Source organism: Schistocerca nitens, chromosome 3 (genome assembly GCF_023898315.1).
Source record: "Schistocerca nitens isolate TAMUIC-IGC-003100 chromosome 3, iqSchNite1.1, whole genome shotgun sequence".
In the NCBI taxonomy this organism is placed as follows: domain Eukaryota; kingdom Metazoa; phylum Arthropoda; class Insecta; order Orthoptera; family Acrididae; genus Schistocerca; species Schistocerca nitens.
Window position 1 is genome coordinate 54,046,929 of NC_064616.1, and position 22,945 is coordinate 54,069,873.

Genomic DNA, 22,945 nt, shown 5'->3' on the forward strand with positions numbered 1-22,945 from the left:
CCCATTATGGGAACAAACCGTTTGGGCTAATAAACTATCAACAATAGTGATATCAAGCATTGTTTACCTTAAGAACTGCAAATACAAGAATTTGAACATCGCTTTCTTATTTATGAACATGTTAATAAGTGTTGACTTTTTAATCAGATATAAACATAGACTCAATTGTTACAGCCAATAGTCAGAGTTAAGGAAATATTGGTGTTGTATAGCCAGTTTGGCAGCAATAATGGATCTGATTTACTGGATGTGGGAGTGTGACATGTGAATCTACAAGTATATGGACTTAGTGCGAAAATAAATCACAAAAATTTGTATTCTGCTAGTGAAGTTACTGCAGAGTGCATAAAGGTGCAGAATGAAACCCATCACACTGTAGCATCTCTAACTAAAGGGAAAAAAATAATAATGAATTTACTAGTGATTATCTTTCTACATCTACATTTACACAGATAGACCACAAGCCACTGTACATTGCGTGGCAGAGGATAACCTCTATTACTACTTGTCATTTCCCCTCCTGATCCAATCGCAAATAGAGCGAGGGAAAAATGAGCTGTTCACTTCCATATGAGCCCTAATTTCTTGTATCTTATCTCTTGGTCCTTACGCAAGATGTATGGTGGGGGCAGTAGAATCGTTTGGCAGTCAGCTTCAAATGCCAGTTCTCTAAATTTTCTCAATATTATTTCTCGAAAAGAATGTCGCCTTCTACCCAGGGATTCCCATTTGAGTCCCTGAAGCATCTCCATAACACTTAGGTGGTGTTTGAACCTACCGGTAACAAATCTGGCAGCCCGCCTCTGAACTGCTTCAATGTCTTCCTCCAATCCGACCTGGTACAGGTCCCAAACACTTTAGCAGTACTCAAGAATAGATTGGAACTGCATCCTATATGCAATCTCCTTTACAGGTGAACCACTCTATCTTAAAATTCTACCAATACACCAAAGTTGACCATTTGGCTTCCCTACCACAGTTCTCACATGCTCCTTCCACCTCATATCACTTTGCAACATTACGCCCCAATATTTAAATGACTTGACTGTGTCAAGCTGGACGCTAGTAATACTGTATCTGAACATTACAGCTGGTTCTTCCTAATCACCCGCATTAACTTACATTTTTACACATTTAGGGTTAGCTGTCATTCATCACAACAACCGGAAATTTTGTCAAAGTCATCTTGTATCTTCCTGCAGTCAATCAACTTTGACACCTCACTGTGCACCACATCATCAGCAAACAACTGCAGACTGCTGCCCACCCTGCCCAGCAAATCATTTATGTATATAGAGAACAACAGAGCTCCTGATTATACCCTTGTCTACTGATGAACACTCGCCATTGAGGACAACATACTGGGCTCTTCAACCCACTCACCTATTTGTGAACTTATTTCACATGCTTTTACCTCAGTTAACAGCCTGCAATGGGGCGCAGGGTCAAATGCTTTCCAGGACTCTAGAAATATGGAACCAGCCTGTTACCCTTCGTCCATAGTTCTCAGTATACCATGTGAGGAAAGGGCAAGCCGAGTTTCGCACGAACAATGCTTTCTAAATCCATGCTGATTCATGGACAGAAGCTGCTTAGTCTCAATAGAGTTTATTGTATTTGAACTCAGAATATGTTGAAGGATTCTGCAGCAAACAGAAGTTAGGAATATTGGTCTGTAATTTTGCGGATCCTTTCTTTTACCTTTCTTATATACTCGAGTCACCTGCATTTTTTTCCAGTTGTTTGGGACTTTATGCTGGGTGACAGATTCTCGACAAATGCAAGCTAGGTAAGGGGCCAATGCTGTAGGTTACTCTTTGTGAAATTGAATTGGGATTCCATACAGACCTGGTGATTTATTTGTTTTCAAATCTTTCAGTTGTTTCTCTTTGCCAGGGATGCTTATTACTATGTCATCCACACTGGAGTCTGTCCAGTGATCAAATGACAGTACGTTTTTACAGTTCTCCTGTGAGAACGATTTCTTGAACATGAAATTTAAAACTTTGGCTTTTGTTTTGCTATCTTCAACTGCCACACCCAACTGGTGAAGAATGGACTGAATGGAAGCCTTAGACCTGCTTAGCAATTTTACATATGACCAGAATTTTCTCAGGTTCTCAGCCAAATCTTTCGTTAAGGTGTGACAGTGGTAATAGTTGTATGCTTCGCGCATAGATCTTTTCACAGATGCACAGATCTCTATTAACCTTTGCTTGTCATCATTTATGCGTCCCCTTTGGAACCTAGAACACAACAGCCTCTGCTTCCTCAGCATCTGCCGAATTTTGTTGTTAAACCATGGTGGTTCTTTTCCATCCTTTATCCCACTTACTGGACACACAACTCTCCAGACCATGAGTGACAATCTGCTTCAACTTTGCCCATAATTCCTCTACGTCCATGTTACTGGAACTAAGTGATGCCAATTCACTGTCTAAGTGAGATGCTAGTAACTGCTTATCTGCTCTAGCTAGCAGAAACACTGTCCTAACCTTCTTGACTGATTTATTAACTTTCATAATCATAGTTGCTATAATGACATGATCGTTAAACCCTGTTTCTACACTGACACTGTTAATAAGGTCTGGCCTATCTGTAGCTACAAGGTATCAGATATTTCCATTGTGTGTGGGCTACTGAGCTAGCTGCTCAATACAATTTTCTGAAAGTGTGTTCAAAAGTATTTTGCATGACTGTCTGTACACCCCAGCAATGAATCCATAGACATCCAAGTCTATACTCGACAGGCTCAAGTCGCCTCCAACTCGTAGTCTATGATCTTGGTATTTACGTGCTACTGATTGTAGACGTTCCTTGAATGACTCCAGAGCTGTCACAGCAAATTGGGTGGCCAGTAAAAGTGTGTAAAAACAGCCAACAATTCACTTAGTTTCACCTACACCTGTTATACATGACCAGATGACTTCACTATCACACACAACTTCGACCTCAATAGAGACAATATTTTTTGTCAATTGCAATGAACACTCCTCCTATGGCCTCTAATCTGTCTTTCCAATATATGTTCCATGACTCGCTAAATATCTCAGAGCTTTCCACTTTGGGCTTCAGTCAGCTCTCAGTCCCAAGAATAATTTGAGCACAAAGAACTTCCCTGGAGGGCAGTAAATTCGGGAACTTTATTACAAATACTTTGACAGTTTACTGATAAAATTGTGACAAAGTGTCTTTATTCTGAACACCATTTGACTTGACATGTGAATAATCGGGTCTACTGCCGAATGTTTGTGTCGCTCTGGCACAATATTTCGGCCACGTAACTCTTTGCCTTCTTCACGTGCTACCTGAGACTGCCATATTGGAGGATCTTGTCCAGATGCCAAGAGGGGGATGTAGTTCATGTGTTCGCCTGAGGATGCTGAGTTCACTCAGTTTCCTTCTGAGATGCCGAGAGGGGAATGTAGTTCCTGTCTTCGCACTGGACAAGATCCTCCAATACAGCAGTCTCAGGTAGCACCTGAAGAAGGCATCGAGTTATGTGGCCGAAATATTGTGCCAGAGCGACACAAACATCCGGCAGTAGACCCGATTATTCCACATGTCAAGATCTCGCCGGGAAAGCCTGAAGAGTTACACCATTTGACTTCTTTTGCTGTGAACCAACTGGTGAGTGTTCATTAGAGCACCTCGCCTAACCTACGAAACCCTCGTGTGCACTATACAAGTACTCTGCTACCTGAGTAGCTGTTCCCTTTGTGTAGTGCACCCCTGACCTATCAAGGGGAGTCCTACAAGTCCACACATGGTAAAGCAGGTCTAGAAATCTGCAGGCAAGACTGTCACACAGCCAATGAAGCATTTGGCTGAGACCCTCCACTAGGCTCTAAACCAAAGGACCCCGATCAACACTGGGAACGATGCAGCAAATTGTGATCTCTGCTTGCACCCCGTGTGTGAGGCCAGCTGCCTGTACAAATTGAGGACCACCCAGAACCCATGTGACAAGCATGGTTGGTGCTGACGTGAGCCACAACATGCAGACAACTGTCCTCTGCATGCTCAATAGCCACAGACAAGGCGGCCTCCACATCTCGACATACCGAGTGCACATTTGCTTTCTTCCCAGCCCTGAACACTATCTGCCTAAGGTGCTCCATAATGCACCTGACACTGGAGCTACCAATAACCAGCAAACCCCTCTCCCCATGTACCTGCTCAGAGCCTGTTGAAGGAGCAGCCACCTGTGCATTCACAGGGTGAATGGGAGGCCAGGCAGTTAGTCTCCACATTGGCCCTCTGCCTCGAGCGACGTGAACGCATTACCACTCACCACTCGCCCTGCTGCGAGGGCGGATCCACTGCACAGGAGGCACCTCGGAAGCAGAGCCCATGAATAAAACAAGTGACACCTCAGGTGTCCCTTGCGATGTGCCCGATTCTCTGCCCCTCCTACACCCTGAGGTAGCAGCCTGAAGGTGACTGACTGTAGCTAACAGCATGTTCAGCTGTTTGTGAACTGCAGACAGCTCCTCCTGCATCTGCACACAGCATGTGCACATCCTATCCAGCCTAGTAAGACTAACTGAAGAAGTTAACCATAAAAGGATACAATCCTAGATATGTGACTTGTTACCCTCCTGATGTGTCACCAAAGGACGGTGATGCATTAAAGAGCTATGTAGCTGGCTGTTCTGTGAGCAACAATTGCACTAACAACTGCATGAATTTACTTACAAAAATGCGAGATTAACTCTCTTGGACAGAGAAACATGCATGAAATTTAATAAATATATTACGTGGAAAACATAGCAAAGGATACACACTTAACTTGCTGCTCTCCAGACGTACTCTCATCACAGCTGAGAGCTGGAGCTTGACTGACAGTCAGTACAGTACACTGGTACTTCAATTTTATGTTCTCTGATTTCAAGTTTTTGGTGTTTCTACACGATAAATTTATAGCCCCATGAAGTGAAACTGCAGCACCTAAGCGTTCTTTTGAATTTACATGTTACATAGTATACAGAAATTCACTGAGTTGACTTTTAATAGTTTTTAACATCAATTGGTGAAGTAAATTCATTTTTTCACTTCCATTTCTATCATCACGAGAAGGAAACACATACCCAAGATGTTACATTCAAACACCTTTCACCACACTTCACAGTTTTCAATTCAACTCACAAAGTTTATCAATTTTTGCATTTTTCTGGGTGAGTACAAAGGAAATATCTCTCAAAAACTTTTGATTTGTAATTTGTGGTTGTAACAGGTCAGAAAATAGCTTGATGACCTTGTACCCAGGTACCAACTTACATTTTTTAACGAGTTTTTTTTTACTCGCTGTTATACATGCATGATTTTTTAAGAACTGATGAAATTCATAACCACTAATTATTGTATAAACATTGTATAGCACATTTAATTTTCTTCACTTATACAGAGTTTCTACAATGTAATGGAGAGGACTACTATTTTTAATTGTATATGCCAATTACATATGTTGGGGGGAGGGGGGGGGGCTGAAAGCAGGACACATGGCTGGCTCCTTGGCTACACTGTAGATTATAGGAAGTGGAAGAAAAACTATGCAAGAAACAGTCCAATAGAAAAGTGCTCCAGGATAATATAGTAGCACAGCAGTAGAATGGAGAAAGAAGGAACAATGGAAGAATAGTTTACGCACAGGTAGATAATATGATTCAGAAATTCATGCAAGAGCCACTAACCACCTGTGAAATTCTTGTATACCTGCTGTTGGTAGGGAGATTGCAATGAAATATGGAAAAAGCCAGTACTCACAATATTAAACCAACACACAAAAATAATACTTCAGTATGATGAAATAAATGTTTTACATAGTTACACTAGTGCTTACTGTATTTTTCAGTGTCTCATAAACATGCTGCTGCTGCTCTTTTGTAGGTTTCTCTTCTGTTGGCTTTTCTGAGTCTGTGGTAGGTTGGTCAACAGATCTTAGAATGCTTTCAGGAATTAAGGTAGCATGAGCATAATTGTCACTTTGTAACATTACTAATTCATTTTCAAGTTTTTCACCATTATTCTTGTATGAAAAATTCCCACTTTCTTCATTAGGTGTTTGTGGCTCAACCACACTCAATACTGATGAACAAGTAACTTCTGTTGCTAGCGGCTGAAAAAGATCATAACTGGGTAACAAGGCAGTGTGTAACATCAAATTTTAATGAAATTTACAGTTTATAGAGTTTTATATTATCTGAACTTTCGAGTCGTCATGAAAACAAAATAAATACATAAATACAATAATCACCAAACTAAAATAAATAATGTTTCTAAATATTAAGTTAGCAGCAAGCAAATACTGCCCATCTATTAATATCAAATACATAAGAAATAATCTTTATTTGAGTATTCCATTTCAGCCTTTGACTGGAATGAGTTGGGCAATTCATGTGGAGGAAAAACACGCAATTGCTGAACCAGGTAAAAACTGGAGTCCTCATTATGAAACAATAAAACCTAAATTCTACTCACCATAGTAGCAATCACAGTTAAATACGTATTTGGTACACCTTCTGAAAAAAAATGAGTTTAACAGCAGAGAAGCTTTAACTTTAGGTTGAAAGCATGCAGTTTATCAACTAAGAACCATTTATTCTTGCAGACATGTGTTAAACAAAGTATAACATCAAAGAATGAAAGTATATTCAGTTAACCAGATTAATTATCACTTTGGCCGACTGTTCTGATCATGAACGTGCCCCCTCGCCCCCTTTTTTCATTTCTGCTGGTGGTCATGAATATGCGCCTCTGAAGGGATCTACCAATGTATCTTCAGAACGATAAAATGGTATTTTTAATCATGTCTGTTCAGGAGCTTACATTATTTGAAAGTAGTTGCTTAATGTAATTTAATTTAAAACAATTTGTAAGGAAAGCCCTCACAAAATTTACATGAAATAGGTTATGTAATATGGACAATTAACATGATTTCTGCTTCGTAATAGGAAAGGGAGTCAGAAGGAGGGAGGTTTATAACTCACTGGCTGATGTAACAGAAGGTAACATACTTCACATTTATATAACAGCCACTTAGAGCAATTCATAAAATGTTCGCTTTGCTGTAAAAATTCTTGAGGGTAATACAAGAAGTTTCAATAAGTAATGCAACACATTTTTTCTCAGCCAATTTCAACTGAAAAAATGTGGAATTTGTTGTGGGACACTGTTGGAAATTTCCACTTCAGTCCCTATAGTTTCTTGAAGTTCTGATGGAAGTGGTTCCAAGCAGATATTCATCGGTGCTTGCAGAATGTCTACAGAGACCTGGCAGTGAACAAAAGCATGGTGTGTCATTGGGCAAGGTATGTATCATCATTGCAACCAGATCACACAAACCCGTCCGATCTCCCACATACCAGACGGCTGCACACAGTTGTGACCTCAGCAATGTTGGAACATGGGGACACACACATTTGAAGTTAATCAAACACCTCAATGCACAACTGGAAGTCTCTGCTGGTAATGCAGACACATTCGTCCATCATTTAGGGTACTCAAAGGTGTGCACCCGCTGGGTTCCTCACCACCTAACAGACCACAAAGAGTAACAAAGGACCATCAGCATGGAATTGGCTGATTGTTACAAGGCTGACAATTTTTTTGTTTAACATCATTACAGGAAATGAAACATGGGTTCATCACTTCGCACCTGAAACAAAACTGCAATTCATGGGGTGGTGCCACGCCACCTCCCTTCCGAAGAAAAAGCTCAAAGCCATACTCTTAGCCAGTAAGGTCATGGCAACCGTCTTCCAGGACTCTGAAGGGGTTATTCTGTTTGATGTCCTCCCTCATGGTGCAATAACCAACTCTGGAGTTTATAGTGCTAAAGTCAGGAAATTGAAGAAACTAATTCAACATGTTCATCACCAGAAAAATGCAATCTTCTCCTTCACCATGACACTGCAAGGCCTCACTCAAGTCTGCATAATGAAGAGCAGCTCACAAGATTTCATTGGACTAGTCTTCCTCATCCACCCTACAGCCTGGATCTCGCACTTTCTGACTTCCATCTGTCTGGCCCAATGGAGGAAGCACTGCATGGGAAGCAATACTTGATGGGGAGGTTACTGATGCAGCAAGACGATGGCTCAGACACATCAGCCAGTAGAGTGGTACCATATGGCACACAGGCCCTATCAGTATGGTGGCACAAGTCGGTTGCACTGAATGAAGATAACATAAAAATTTTGTAACCAAAAGAATGGGGAATAATATGATGCATTGGAATTCTGAATGAAGCTATCTTTTAGGAAAAAAAGTGTTTAATTACTTACTGAATGTCCCCCTTAAAGCTACCATAACAATGCAATCAATATTCTCAAAAATTACTATGTATCATGTCACAGTCTTCAACACTTAAGAATAATTCACTGAAATCATTTCTGCCCATTAATTACCACTGCACACATACAGATGACATTTCTGCCCTGGACAAGGTCCCATCGGGGACTCTTCCTCCATAAAAAGTCCAGAACCTTTTGTTGATGACACCCAGAAAAAGCTGCAGTTCATGCAAAGTACAACTAAATGGTTCAAATGGCTCTGAGCACTATGGGACTTAACATCTATGGTCATCAGTCCCCTAGAACTTAGAACTACTTAAACCTAACTAACCTAAGGATATCACACAACACCCAGCCATCACGAGGCAGAGAAAATCCCTGACCCCGCCGGGAATCGAACCCGGGAACCCGGGCGTGGGAAGCGAGAACGCTACCATACGACCACGAGATGCGGGCTGCAAAGTACAACTGTCTACAACATTTTAGAAGTGAGCAGCTGTGGCAATCACTGGTCCAAGTATCGCAAACAGCACCCTTACAAGCCTCTTAACAACAAAAGTCCATATTTCATACAAGGGAGTAATGAATACTTCTACAGCTTTCCTTTTGCTGGCAAAATAAGAATTAAAGATAAAGACTGCTACTAAAATAAATGTCAATTATCAGTGGCCTTGTTAAAATAATCAGAGGCACAGGCAGCTACAAGTTCTAAAACTTAAGATTTCAAAGACAGAATTAACTTGAATAATTTTCTCTCACCCATTTACATTCTACCCTACTTTTGAATTCAACCAAAAAAATTAATGTTAACTGAATATTCTGTCGCTTCTTGGTAGAACAATATCAAAATACACTAAAAGTACTAGTTTGCTTTTTTTCTGCAGTACTAATTTATTGTGTTAATCGGTTTTCGGCTTACAAGGCCTTCATCTCACATAGCACTTTTCATTCATCATCAAAAATTTAAATTAGTTTATCAGTCTCTTTTTAAAACATAAAATAAAACAAAGTTAGTCTCAAATAATAGATCAAGATGGTCAGTGAGTAATGCAGCCTGTCGTAAATACTTTTAAAATGCTTTTACTTCAGAACCATAACCAGTTTCAGGCATTCATACCCATCATCAGTTGACAAACATTTCCAGTTACATTAATGTTAGCAATCCGAAGATGGGCATGAATGCCCAAAACCAGTTATGGCTCAGAAATAGAAGCAATTTAAAAGTATTTGTGGTTACCTGTATTATTCAATAACAATCACTGATGGCTGCAGAGTTTCCAAAATCCAGCATGGATGAAATAACATAAATCAAGATACTATAGCTGGCAGACCACTCATCAAATGAACCAGACACCAAAGAACATTCATTAGAATATATTTCCTTAATCAGAAGAGGGTTCAAACAATAAATAATAGTGTAAAATGTACACACTCACTCAAGGAATAGAGAACAGACCAGCTGGTAATCTGGCAGCTGCCCCTGTCAAATGCTAAAATAAGTCCACTAAAATGTGCAACAAAAGGAATCCATTTATCAGCATACACCATCTCATTTTAGACCAGGCTGAGTCACTTCAAGCCACTGCAGGATGATGACACCCCTCACATGTAAAGAAAATAGGATACGTGGGATGGTAAAGAAATTTTTGAATGGCAATTGCTTAGGAGACCAAGAGCTGGTACTGTCGAATCTGAAGAGGGAAGATACCCACTTGAGCAAAGGAGACTGTCTACTACAAGACTAGTCCGAAAGGCACCGGAGGGCCAGACATGCCATGATGGTTGACTGGGTTTAACTGTTTTAAAGCTGAAGGAGCTGCCAAGCCATATACCTGGCAATCATAGTCCAGATGGAACAAAACCACACCCTAGTAAATATGGATAAGAGTAGCACAATCTGCACCAAAGATGTGTTAGCAAGGTAGCAGAGAGCATTAAGTTTCTGCATGCAGGTAGTCTTCGGGTGGCAAATATGGGACAGCCAGGTCAGTTTTTAATCAAAAAGGGGCCCAAACATGTGACCGTTTTACAATCTACAGGTGCTGTGTACCTAAGTGTAATTCTGGGTCTGGATGGACTGTGGTATGACAGCAGAAATGCATGACTCAGATGTTTGTAAGAGAGAACTGGAAACCGTGAGAAAGAGCCAATGCAAAGGCCCACCACATATCATCTGGGAGCTAGAATTCAGCTGAGGCAACCGAGTGGATGCTGCAGAAAATACAAAAATCATCAACATACAATGTGGGTGTGACCAGTAGGCCAACAAAGATCACTAGCTCATTGATGGTTATGAGGAGGAGTGTGACACAATACAGAGCCCTGTGGGATGCCATTCTCTTGGTCAAGTGGGGAGCTGAGCGAAGTGCCGACTAACCCAGAACAATTGGTCGGATAAAAACTGGTGAATAAAAATCAGTACAACAAGGCTTCAAAAACCCCAGTCATGGATGGTGATTAGCAAATGATCACGCCAAGTGGTGGCATTTAGAAAAAGCCTGTCAGACTGCTGTTTCCAATTTTTGAAGGTGGTCAGCTGTGGATCTTCCCTCCCAAAACCACACTGACAGTGGGGAAAGAATGGCCCAAGATTCAAGAACCCAGTATAATCAGCGGGCAACCATCCTTTCCTGCAGCATACAGGGTAGATTGGTCAGGCTAATTGGCTGGTCACTATCAAGAAGCGTTGGGTTCTTGTCTGGCATAAGGATTGGGACAATTACGTTATCTCACCACTGCGAGGGGAAGGCACCTTGGAGCAAAAGATGATTGAAGACTAAGGATATGTTGCATTTGGGGAACATTCAGTTGTTGGTTCATTTGACTGAATTGAATCGAGGCCTGGAGCTGTGTCATGGGACAGGACAAGAGCCTCAAGTAGTTCCCAGTCAGTGAAAAGTTCATTACAGGATTCAGATTGGAGGGGAGGGGGCGGGGGGGGGGGGTGAACCAAAAGGGAATGTCTTCTACCTGTCGTCTCTGCAGCAGAAAGGGAGCCGGGGAGGAAGAGGATGCCGATGCTGTTTCAAAATGGGTCACATAGTGTTCTGCAAGAACTGATGAATCACTACCAAGACCACCCTATAAGACAAGACCTTGAACAGCTGTTGAATGTTGGCAGCTCATAAGACCATGGAGCTTTGCTCACCTCCGAGATGAAGAGACATACATCCCCAGGGAGGAGACAGTGTTTTCACCATTCCTTGTTACAGCATTTGATTAGATGGTGAGCATTAGCATGAAGTCACTTAAAAGTGATAAATATGTCATTTGAATCACTGCAGAGATCATCAGTGATCCTGAATAACTACTGAAATGTGTTTGGCCTGCCATGGCACCGGTCAAGGGGGGGGGGGGGCTGTAAAAAGGGGAAAAGCAGTTCCAGAGGCATGGATGATCATGTTTGGGACCCACTGCACAACCTCATCAACAGAATCTGACAGCGATGGCAAATGTTACAGCAGAAGCATATAAAAGTCAGTTGGCTCTGTGATGTGCTCAATGTGCTGGTGGTGGCAAGGAAATGACAGGATCACTGGGTATAGGTGTCTGGCACTAAATGTAGCAAAGCCACTAGATTGGGGAAAGAGATTGTTAGATTGATACCTGAAAAGGTAGCATGGGAGGCACTGGAGCGAGTGAATCTGTGCACATGAGACTGGAGTGATCATTGTGTTAAGAGTGGTAGGGGAAGAGGCATGGCGTTGTAGTGGAAACAGACAAATCTCAGTCTGGAAAAAGGAAGTTTGGTAGAGGTGGATCTCATGTAGGTGTATGGGTGTGAGTGGCTATTGTGTTGGCGGGCGGGGCAGCGGGAGGAGGGGTCAGATGATGTTTTTGGGTGATTGAGAATAGAACTAAATGGTTATTAATGGGTTTGACTGAGGAGTATTAATATTTAGTTGCAAATCACAGTATTCAGTTTAAGGATTATAGTACAGAAGAGTGTACAAACACACAGGGTGTGTGTGTGTGTGTGTGTGTGTGTGTAGTTGATCCAACACACAGTTTCAGGGAAGTGGAAAGGGTGCTCTCCCATCTTGCAGTCTCATCTAGATGAGTACTGCTAGCAGAAGGTAACACCCTGGATAATTTTTGTGTATTTTGTTGTTTTCTGAGGACAGCAGGGCAAATGTATAGGTCAAAGATTGTCAGTTGAACAGGTTGTGCAGGGGGGGGGGGGGTTGCTCATGTGGTTAATGGAGGATGGGGTAGGTTTTGGGTGGGGCTGGTTGGTTGTGTGGGGGGTTTGGGAGATATTTGTTTGATTTTTTAGGTGTGTGTGTGTGTGTGTGTGTGTGTGTGTGTGTGTGTGTGTGTGTGTGTGTGTGTGTGTGGTAGGCTGGGGGGGGGGGGGCTAGTTTTATATGGTGCTGGTTTAAGTTGGTATATTTTTCTTGTTTTATTCATATTTTATCGCAGTATGTATTGTGCATGTGTTTACATTTATAGTTGTTTGTGCATATTGTAATTGGTCATGGTGCAAGTTTTATACGTTAACTTGGAAGCAGGGAGACCCAGTTCCTAAGCGCCACAGGGGCCCCGCCCCACCAGAAATTATGTGATATAATTTTATTTGGTGTCTTTACCTAGTGTTATAAAACAGTCAGAGTACATCATGACTTTGATGTAGTATGAGTGACAGACCAGAGGTAATCAGGACCAGTTCCCACTGCCCCGTTACAGAGACATGACATAATCTTGAGCTGTCGCTAGCCAGGCCATTCGACCAGTGCCAGGGGCCCATTCTCCCTCTACACCCTCAACTCATAGAACTACAGTCACACTGATGTGACCATGCAGTTCCCCTTTCTCTACTTTGTCCTCCTGTAGCATAGCGTAGGCCATCTTGGGTGGGGTTGCTGGACAGACCAGCTCACGCATACCCCCTTTCCTACAGTGAAGTAGATAGTTTGCTAAAAATGCTCTTTAATTTATTCGGTATTGAAGAGCAGCTAGAAATGAAGCAGTTAGGCGCACATCAACCACCTATAATATTACACACACACACACACACACACACAAAGTTCACTTCTGTATATACTTTATTACTATCTACAGTATTTTTTGGATTAGGCCTATATTTATAACTGTATAATTAGAATATTTACTTTTTTCTAGTGGCTTTTAAGCAGTCTGACAAATTAAGGTTATATAACAACCACTGTGCCAATGTGGCTTAGTGATTAAAGCACCTGCATAATAAGCAAGAGGCCTGGGTTCAATTCTCTGCATTGGTACAAATTTTCATACGCTGTTTCAGTCTATATACATAAAACCATATCAGTATGAGACCAGTAAAGTCTTTGAAATGGTGTAATTAAATTGTAATTCAGAGCAATTTTGCTATAAAGTTTACTGACTCTTCTAAGCCCTAGAAATGAATATGAGCAATAGTCACAACTGCTTGGTAGTGTTTTCTGGTATTCATTTCTGAATGTATAGTGAATATCGGTACAGCATCATTGAGATCAAGTCACATTTAGGTACGAGGTTATTGAGTTAGGTGTGGGGTTTTTTGGTTGGCCTCATTTGAGCTATACAGGTCAAGTGAAATATATGATTCCCATTGTTTTTGTCTTTGTAATGTTGTGTGGAATGTTGAGGATTTTTTGTGCTTTATTTTGTGGATTATAATTGTTTTCACATGGTCCCATTACTTGTACTGTCTTACACTTAGCACTCCCCAACACACCAAACCCTCTGCTTCCCGTTAGTTTCATTTTATTCCTGGAGTTAAATATTTAATATCTTTATCACATATAAATTTATTCAGATTATTATTGAGATATTGTATATGCTTGGAATAGTAGTGTCCGCCTTCTAGCGATGTCATGGGTCACAGCGGAAGGGTGGAATCAGAACTTCTGGTACCGACAATTTTAAGTGATTCAACCACCCTTATTTAATTCAGTGTAGCAAGTGGCTAACAATTTGTTAGCATTTTCCAATGAATCTGTGGTTTTGTAATGACTTGTCTGAAAGGACACTGTAGCTATATGGCTCATTCCATGTCAGTTCAACCAGGGGCTCCAGCTCATAGTCTCAGATTGGAATGAAATTCAGTACACTAATTCTATCATGTGTGGAACACTTGTGTACAAAGTATTAGTTTCCCCTGCCAATTCGTTCCAGAATTATGACTTGTGAAAGAAGGTGGTGTGACCTGGAAATTGCAACCCGCATCTGGCAATCTATCTTCAGAGCCAACTTCAGGTCTTAATAACTTTGGAACTATTCCACACAGCCCAGTGAAATTTTTACAACCCAGTAACATCCATTTAGAGAGCACACTCTATGAATCAAAACACCAACAACATATTTCAGTGGGAAAATAAAAAATTCCAAAATGTGATTAAAAATGTTATACGTTAAAAGGGGCATTTGTAGGTGCCCTCTATGCCAAATATAATTCACTCAAAAGGGGTAAAAAAATTTTGTGGTAAGCTTAATGTGGCCTAAACACACACAGAACTCATAATGCCCATATCAGTCGCAAAAACTGAGTTACATGCACACGAAAATACAAAAAATTGAAAAATTTCTGGAAAAAACATGGATTTTCTAAGTGTGGTAGCACAAAAGGGACAAGTGGTATCCAAGCCAAATTTCACACACTGCATAAGTAGACCATAATGATATATATCCCAAAATTTCAGCATGTTATTGAAAGACATTTGTGTACAATGGAAGTTGACAGATGTATTTGGTGATGTGGCCATTGTTCCACAACACAATTTTGTAAAAACATATCGTAAACTGTTCTGCCTCTTCTTATCCTCTCCCACAACTGTTTAGTCACTAAGCAACAACATATAGACAGATTAACACAACCTATCATTAATGTTCACTGCACCTTAACTGCTAAAAACCAGTCAATTGTGCTTCGAACAGAAGTTCTCCCACACTTTAGCTACTGTACTCTGCACATTGAGTGGCAAATTGTACTGTCTTCCTGACACTGTGGTAGGAACTGGAACTGTCATAAGAATATGTTCAAAAGGAATCCAACACCTGTCTGCCAAATGTGGCCAACAAAATGATCTTGCTGGTCCTGCTGGTGCCATGAAGTTCACAAATGCATCACCTTCTGCTTCACAGCACTCTGCAACACATCCTAAGTACCATTTGTCATCATAAACAGCAATAACATAGCAACCTGGTTGTATGTTGCTGCTTTTGCTTCTGAATCCTGAGTCAGACACACTGTGAAGACACATGTTGTGCGTGAACCTATAGTTATAACCGGACAGTCTGCTCATCTGCACATTGTCAGAGTCCGCTGGAGAGAAGTGATGATGGCTCCTAGTGCCTGCAACAGTTTTAATGTGTTCTAGTCTGCTTTTTTAGCAACTCTTCGACTGATTTCACCTCATCTTTCGAAACATAGAATGATTGTACGCCAGAGATATTTTTCTGTACCCAGGTAAATAATTGAAGGTGTGTTAGAATGTGACCTTCTGTAGGGCGCTGCAGACTAGCTCGTGATGCCATGTGCTTAATGGTAGCACCAATACCATCACATACATTTTTACCATGACTTGTTGCGAAAAAAATTCCATTCTGCATTAATCTGAAAATCATGGTAATGCATGCATAAATTTTTGAAATTTTTACAGTTTTTGTACTGACTAGCTGCCCCATCACTGAAGTATTTCGCAAAATGTATGTGAGGCAGCTTGTTCTTCACATATGCCATGACAGTGCGAATGTGGGCATGAACTGCAATGGCATCATGAATTAGAAACAGTCACTAAAAATGCACAGGTTCATGACAGACACATCACCTGATTCACCTGTATAGTAAATTGCAAATGGCTGGAGAGTTGCTTAGCTGTTGTCCCAATATTATCCTTGGATGGCATCTTGAACTATAAATGCATAATTTTCAGAAAAGTCTAGTATTACTATAATTTCATCTTGTTTCAAATTATCCTTAAAAAACTGGAGATAAGCCCATTGTGCTGTTGCTGTAAAGCTGTGTGTGGTCAGTTTGTCCGTTTTTTGACAACACATTTCAACAAAATCTTCCACTGTACTTTGCTTTGTTTCAAGACTTGTGTGATCCATGTGTGTGCATTGTTTATAACAAACAAGTTTATCGTCATCTATAAGGAGTTCACCATACAGTTTGTTATTCATGTGTTCTGCAAGATTTGCCTTACCAGGACACTTTTCACACCTGTGTATCATGCACTGGTAGGAACTGATGTCACCCACTAGCAGCTTCATTGCACCTTTGTAATCCAGACCAGAATCCTTTATAGCAGCAAACATCAGCTTAGCATTTTGATGGGTCTCACATACATTGTGTGTGCCCCCTTGCACTTACAGGCACAACCCATTTTGACCGAAGATTGAAAAAAGATGATAAACCTACTTTGGTATTGGGATACTTTTCCTTTAATTCTACATATAGTTCTGATATGTTGCATAGCAACAGTCTTTTTTGCATCTGTACATGTACATTTCCCATTTTCACTGTTACATAATCTTTTTTTCCAGGCATTATTTGGCTTTAGTCATTATTTTCATAAAACTCCGACACTAGCACCTCAATTTCCTAGCCTGAGTCTGCTGAAGTTGTGGAAGCACTCCTTGGGTGGCTTTTATTTTCCTAGCTTGCTTTACCATATATCTAGAAACATTGAATTCCTTTGCAGTGTAGTCAATAGACCAGCTGGAAGGTGCAAGGATAAGAATAGCTACTTTTTACTGGCGTATGGATATGGCACATTTTTCTTTCAAACCGTGCACAATTTTGTCTAAATCAGAGCATTTGTGGCATGATTTCTGTTCCTTTGGAGCAAATAGTTCTTCCTCTTCCACCATTAGTGTGTCAGTTATTTTGTGTTTTAATTCCATTTGAGCTTCTTGTAGTTTTCTTCTACCATAGCTGGGCCTGTCTCTTTTCCCAACTTTGTGTGTCTTCATAGGAGACAAACCAAGAGCAGTCACTGAAGTATTTAATTGCTCATCCGCTGTGGTTGTAGGTGGCCGATACTCTTCGTCACTGTCATGTAAATTATCAGAATATTCTTCATTTTTTAGCAGTGTAACACACCTGGAACGTAACTTTTGTCCTGGTTTCATGATAAGTCCCATGCACTGATTCACTTTCAATACTGATTTTATATCAGTTTCTCTGAGGCTACACTTCACTGTCTTCTTATGAATCCGAAATCGACCAAAACAACTTCTTTGTAGGAAAGAATAATTATCCAGAAACACCTTCATACGATGATAAACACTAAAGTTTCCTGGAACTGTACTTCTTGTGCCCACAGGGTGTATCCCCGATCTCCATAGCAACAAATCTTGGTACAATTCATCCAGATCATACAATGCAAAGCGAATGCCCCATTTTGTTCCGTATGTTGTTTTATGACATTCAGATGCTAGTGATCTACCAATACTGCAACTTGTTTGAACAAAAGCACTACTAGTACACTCTTCTGCCTCCATACTGACTTTCCACAACAGTACTGACCCGTCTGAACTAGAATCTTAAAAACATGAGTAACCTGTAATGGTTGCTTGTTTCCTTTGTTGTTCCTGCCTAACAAAAACTCATTCTGTCCCTGAAAACTACCATTGTTTAACATTCTGTTGCCTAATGGCTCCAACAATTGCTGCAGCTTTATCTGAAACAAGCTGTCTGCATCATCACTATTCCTTGCTAAATCGTGTTAAAAGAAACGTAACCAAATACATCTCTGTCAACTTTTATTGTACACAACTGTCTTGCAATAACAAGTTGAAATTTTGCCACATATTATATTATGGTCTACTTATGCAGTGTTTGAAATTTGGCTTGGATATCACTTGTCCCTTTTGTGCTACCACACTTCGAAAATCCATGTTTTTCAGGTAATTTTTCAAATTTTTGTATTTTCGTGTGCATGTAACTGTTTGTGTGAATGATATGGGCAAGATGCGTTCTGTGTGTGTTTAGGCCACATTAAGCTTACCACAAAAAAATTTATATCCTTTTTGAGTGAATTATATTTGGCATAGAGGGCACCTACAATATGTACCTTTTAACGTATCTTCTTTCACAAACCATAATTCTGGAACTAATTGGCAGGGGAACTTAAAATTTTGTGCATGAGTGTTCCACGATTGGTAGCATTGGTGTGTTAATTTCAGCCAAACCTAAGACTATCAGCTGGAACATTTTCTCAAATTGGTTGAATTGACATGGAATGACCCATATCAATCTTTTAAACAAACAAAAATCTGCTCTCAATTGTATAAACTGTACAGCAAGACATATGTTTTTAGTACACAAACTTAGCAAGGAACAAACCCTTCTTCACACTGGGGGAAAATAAAAGTTTCAAAGTCAAGCACAACCTTTAAACACAGGTTAATCCTCACAAGAAGTATACAGTGATTCTCACAAAAAGTATACAGCGATGATTTAACCTTTCTTTTCAAAAACAGGCAGTACTAGTAATATGTCTGTAATAAACAGCAATATAACTAGTGCTTTTTTTTACTGTATTTTTGCTCTGACATCCTCGCCAAGTCAGATTTTGACAAAATATAAACACTTAAACCAAGCAGATTTTTGACATTTTCTACACTATTTGTAACTTGGAGTTTATTAAAAGCTGTCAAATTATCAATACGTTTTACTGGGTCACGCAACATCATTTGATGAGTGATGTGTTGACGCATTCTAACAAACATTACAGCTCATTAGTAGCCATACATACACATAACAAGATGTTTACAGTAAATGTATGTAAAATATATGTTAAAATTAAGAGTAGCCTACTCTGAAGTAGTTGTAAAACCTTTGACCTTTTCAGTAGCATAAAGCATCATTCTGAAAAACCTATTGTAGGGTAGGAGCAGATAACACAACACTGAGTGTAACCTGCCACAGACAATCTTGAACTAAATTGTTTTTCTTATGTATTTTAATCGTTTGTAGGTATTCTTTGAAAGTTCCTAATTCTGACAATAGCAAAGCCATTTAATACAAATATAATCAAAATATTTCACAGCACCTATATATAAATGTTTTCCCGTGTAGCTTAAATGATACTGATCATCATAACTTTCGAAATTAACTATTCAAATCATAAAACATAAGAAGTATCCTGCTCTATCCTTAACTAATGCTATCCTACTTTGTATATGTTTTCTCTCTATGTAGCCTATATATTATTTTTGTAATATGTCTGGTATGTCCTATACTGTTCCGCTGAATGACCTAAATATGAATCAACTTTGTAACTACATCCTCAAAATGATGTTGTTGTGGTCTTCAGTCCTGAGACTGGTTTGATGCAGCTCTCCATGCTATTCTATCTTGTGCAAGCTTCATCTCCCAGTACCTACTGCAGCCTACATCCTTCTGAATCTGCTTAGTGTATTCATCTCTTGGTCTCCCTCTACGATTTTTACCCTCCACGCTGCCCTCCAATACTAACTTGGTGATCCCTCAATGTCTCAGAACATGTCCTACCAACCGATCCCTTCCTCTAGTCAAGTTGTGCCACAAGCTCCTCTTCTCCCCAATTCTATTCAATACCTCCTCATTAGTTATGTGATCTACCCATCTAATCTTCAGCATTCTTCTGTAGCACCACACTTCGAAAGCTTCTATTCTCTTTTTGTCTAAACTATTTATCGTCCACGTTTCACTTCCATACATGGCTACACTCCATACAAATACTTTCAGAAACGACTTCCTGACACTTAAATCTACACTCGATGTTAACAAATTTTTCTTCTTCAGAAATGCTTTCCTTGCCATTGCCCGTCTACATTTTATATCCTCTCTACTTCGACCATCATTAGTTATTTTGCTTCCCAAATAGCAAAACTCATTTACTACTTTAAGTGTCTCATTTCCTAATCTAATTCCCTCAGCATAACCCGACTTAATTCGACTACATTCCATTATCCTCGCTTTGCTTTTGTTGATGTTCATCTTATACCCTCCTTTCAAGACACTGTCTATTCCGTTCAACTGCTCTTCCAAGTCCTTTGCAGTCTCTGACAGAATAACAATGTCATCGGCGAACCTCAAAGTTTTTATTTCTTCTCCATGGATTTTAATTCCTACTCCAAACTGTTCTTTTGTTTCCTTTATTGCTTCCTCAATATACAGATTGAATAACATCGGGGAGAGGCTACAACCCTGTCTTACTCCCTTCCCATCCACTGCTTCCCTTTCATGTCCCTCGACTCATAACTGCCATCTGCTTTCTGTACAAATTGTGAATAGCATTTCGCTCCCTGTATTTTACCCCTGCCACCTTCAGAATTTGAAAGAGTATTCCAATCAACATTGTCAAAAGCTTTCTCTAAGTCTACAAATGCTAGAAACGTAGGTTTGCCTTTTCTTAATCTTTCTTCCAAGATAAGTCGTAAGGTCAGTATTGCCTCACGTGTTCCAACATTCCTACGGAATCCAAACTGATCTTCCCCGAGGTCAGCTTCTACCAGTTTTTCCATTCGTCTGTAAAGAATTCGCGTCAGTATTTTGCAGCTGTGACTTATTAAACTGATAGTTCGGTAATTTTCACACCTGTCAACACCTGCTTTCTTTGGGATTGGAATTATTATATTAATCTACGTTCTTGTGCACATTTCCATATCTTCATGCATAAAATACTTTAGGCATTAGGACCTACATGATTTTTCGTGAGAATAAAATTTACAGTTTGCGAAAACTGGATGTACTACAATAATAATAAATAGTAACAAATAATCCAACTGGACACAGTAATACTGCACTGGTGTTAGATATTTACATAAGTTATGATGCAGTGTATGACTCCTACGAACATATTTGCTTCTAGTTTGATAAAAAAAATAGTGACAATTCTGAAATGTCCATAACACCTTGACACACAAATCTAAGAATATAATTCTATACTCACTGCTCGTGCCACAGCACTACTCATACTGCGTTTCAAAATCATAATCCCTAGGCCATCACTGGAAAATAACTCAAGTTTCTTCGTAAAATTTCTAACACTCCTCGCAATTTTAAATTCATCATTGGCAGTACACCATGGCACATCGTTACGATTTCTCATCTTGTCATTTTCTTCTAAATGCGATCTGACCCATGGAGATCTGTGAGTAATACTAGTCTCGCAAAGCAAGCAGTAATTTTTCTCAAATTGTGGTACAACACGTTCCTTTAACTGCAACGCTCGCTTAACATGTCTAACAAAATCAGAGACGGGCTCATACACGACTACTTGACCACTAGCAACAGCGCTTGTACTGCACCGGGTCCACATCACCTGCAACAGACGGCTAAATTGTTTACCAACACAACTATTACCTACAGAACAACGTTTTTATATGCTATGACTATTTAATAAAGAGTAAGTTATAAACAGAGACTCCACTGTACCAGCTTCATGCACAAATTTCAAACGAACCTCTCCAAATCGTGATCCCGACAAGAGCGTCATTAGCCTTTTCGCAAATGCCGCAGAAGTGATTTGCTTCTGCGACATTGTTATTGCATACCTTATAACAAGGGCTCTTTACAAAGAACAATCACACTCATAAAATCTACGTACATCACGTTAACCTACAGCAAACAAACTTAATCGTCCATTCTCACCGCCTCAAGCAGACTACTGCTCAGATCGCTTCTACAACCAAAGATCTCCACTTGAAAGACAAGTTGGTTTACTACTTGTTTGGGCGTGGGTACACCTACGCAGACTATTATTTGAAGAGAACATTCTATGAAATCAAAAATTCGTTAAGAATTAGTTAATTAATGTAATGCGTTACATAAATATAAACTGCATGATCTCAGGAATACTAAGATTTCTATTAAAATTGTTACTAAATTTGGAACATAATGTCAGAATTTAGAGGTAAATGTTTAAAGTATAAAAAAGGAAATTTGTGCGTGGTGAGTATCTTACATTGTAAAACTCTATTATGTAGTAGATGTAACTGACGCTGCGCTGGAGACATGTGTCAAATATATAATTTGCAGTCTTACAGGGCTGTTATGGTGGAAAAAAAAACATTTTAATAGGCAGAAACTCTAAAATAAGTTTTGACGAACTGGAAGGTGTTCAGAGTAGACAAAGGTATCTCTGAAAGTATGCAGAGATTCATATCTATTATTATTATTATTAATTGGTTTTCTGCCTCTTCGTCATATAACCCAAATCCATGTACATTTTTAAAGAAAACATGCCCTGACAATAACAGTATTACTTATGCTGTTTAACATGCCATGCAATAACAGTGGGGGTCCAGATTCAAACATAACGATAGTAAAAGAATTAGTATTGGCAACATGTCATGTTACACCATATGCAGAGCTAAGAGGTTGACAGTGTCAAATTTCTGGGATTACAACACGATAATACATTCAGTTGCACAGGGCATACCACAGAATTTCTGAAGCGCCTAAACAAGTCTGTATTTGCAGTGAGAATGATGTCAGATGTAGATGACATAAATATAAAAAAAGCTTGCATACTTTGCTAACTTCCATTCTATTACGTCATCTTGCATCATATTCTGGGGTAACTCATCAAACCGAGAAAAAGTTTTTAGTGTGCAAAAGCGTGTAACAAGAATCATTTGTGATTTAAATTCAAGAACATCACATAGAAACCTGTTGAAGGAACTATGAATTCTAACCA

The 22,945-nt window shown here is 39.8% G+C and overlaps 1 protein-coding gene across 2 annotated transcripts in view; it reads right to left on the minus strand.

Moving 5' to 3' along the window:
* Positions 1-21,929, minus strand: part of LOC126248011 (uncharacterized) — a 79,824-nt gene extending 57,895 nt beyond the window's left edge. Inside the window, exons 1-3 of one of the 2 annotated variants that reach the window (XM_049948594.1) lie at positions 21,710-21,929; positions 21,197-21,568; positions 5,843-6,118 (exon numbers count right to left, since the gene is read on the minus strand). In XM_049948594.1, coding sequence (XP_049804551.1) covers positions 5,843-6,118; positions 21,197-21,568; positions 21,710-21,787 — 726 coding nt within the window. In that variant the 5' untranslated portion in view covers positions 21,788-21,929. Of the gene's footprint in view, positions 1-5,842; positions 6,119-21,196; positions 21,569-21,681 lie in introns of both variants that reach the window. The other variant, XM_049948595.1, reaches the window with a different exon arrangement.
* Positions 21,930-22,945: the final 1,016 nt, after the last annotated feature.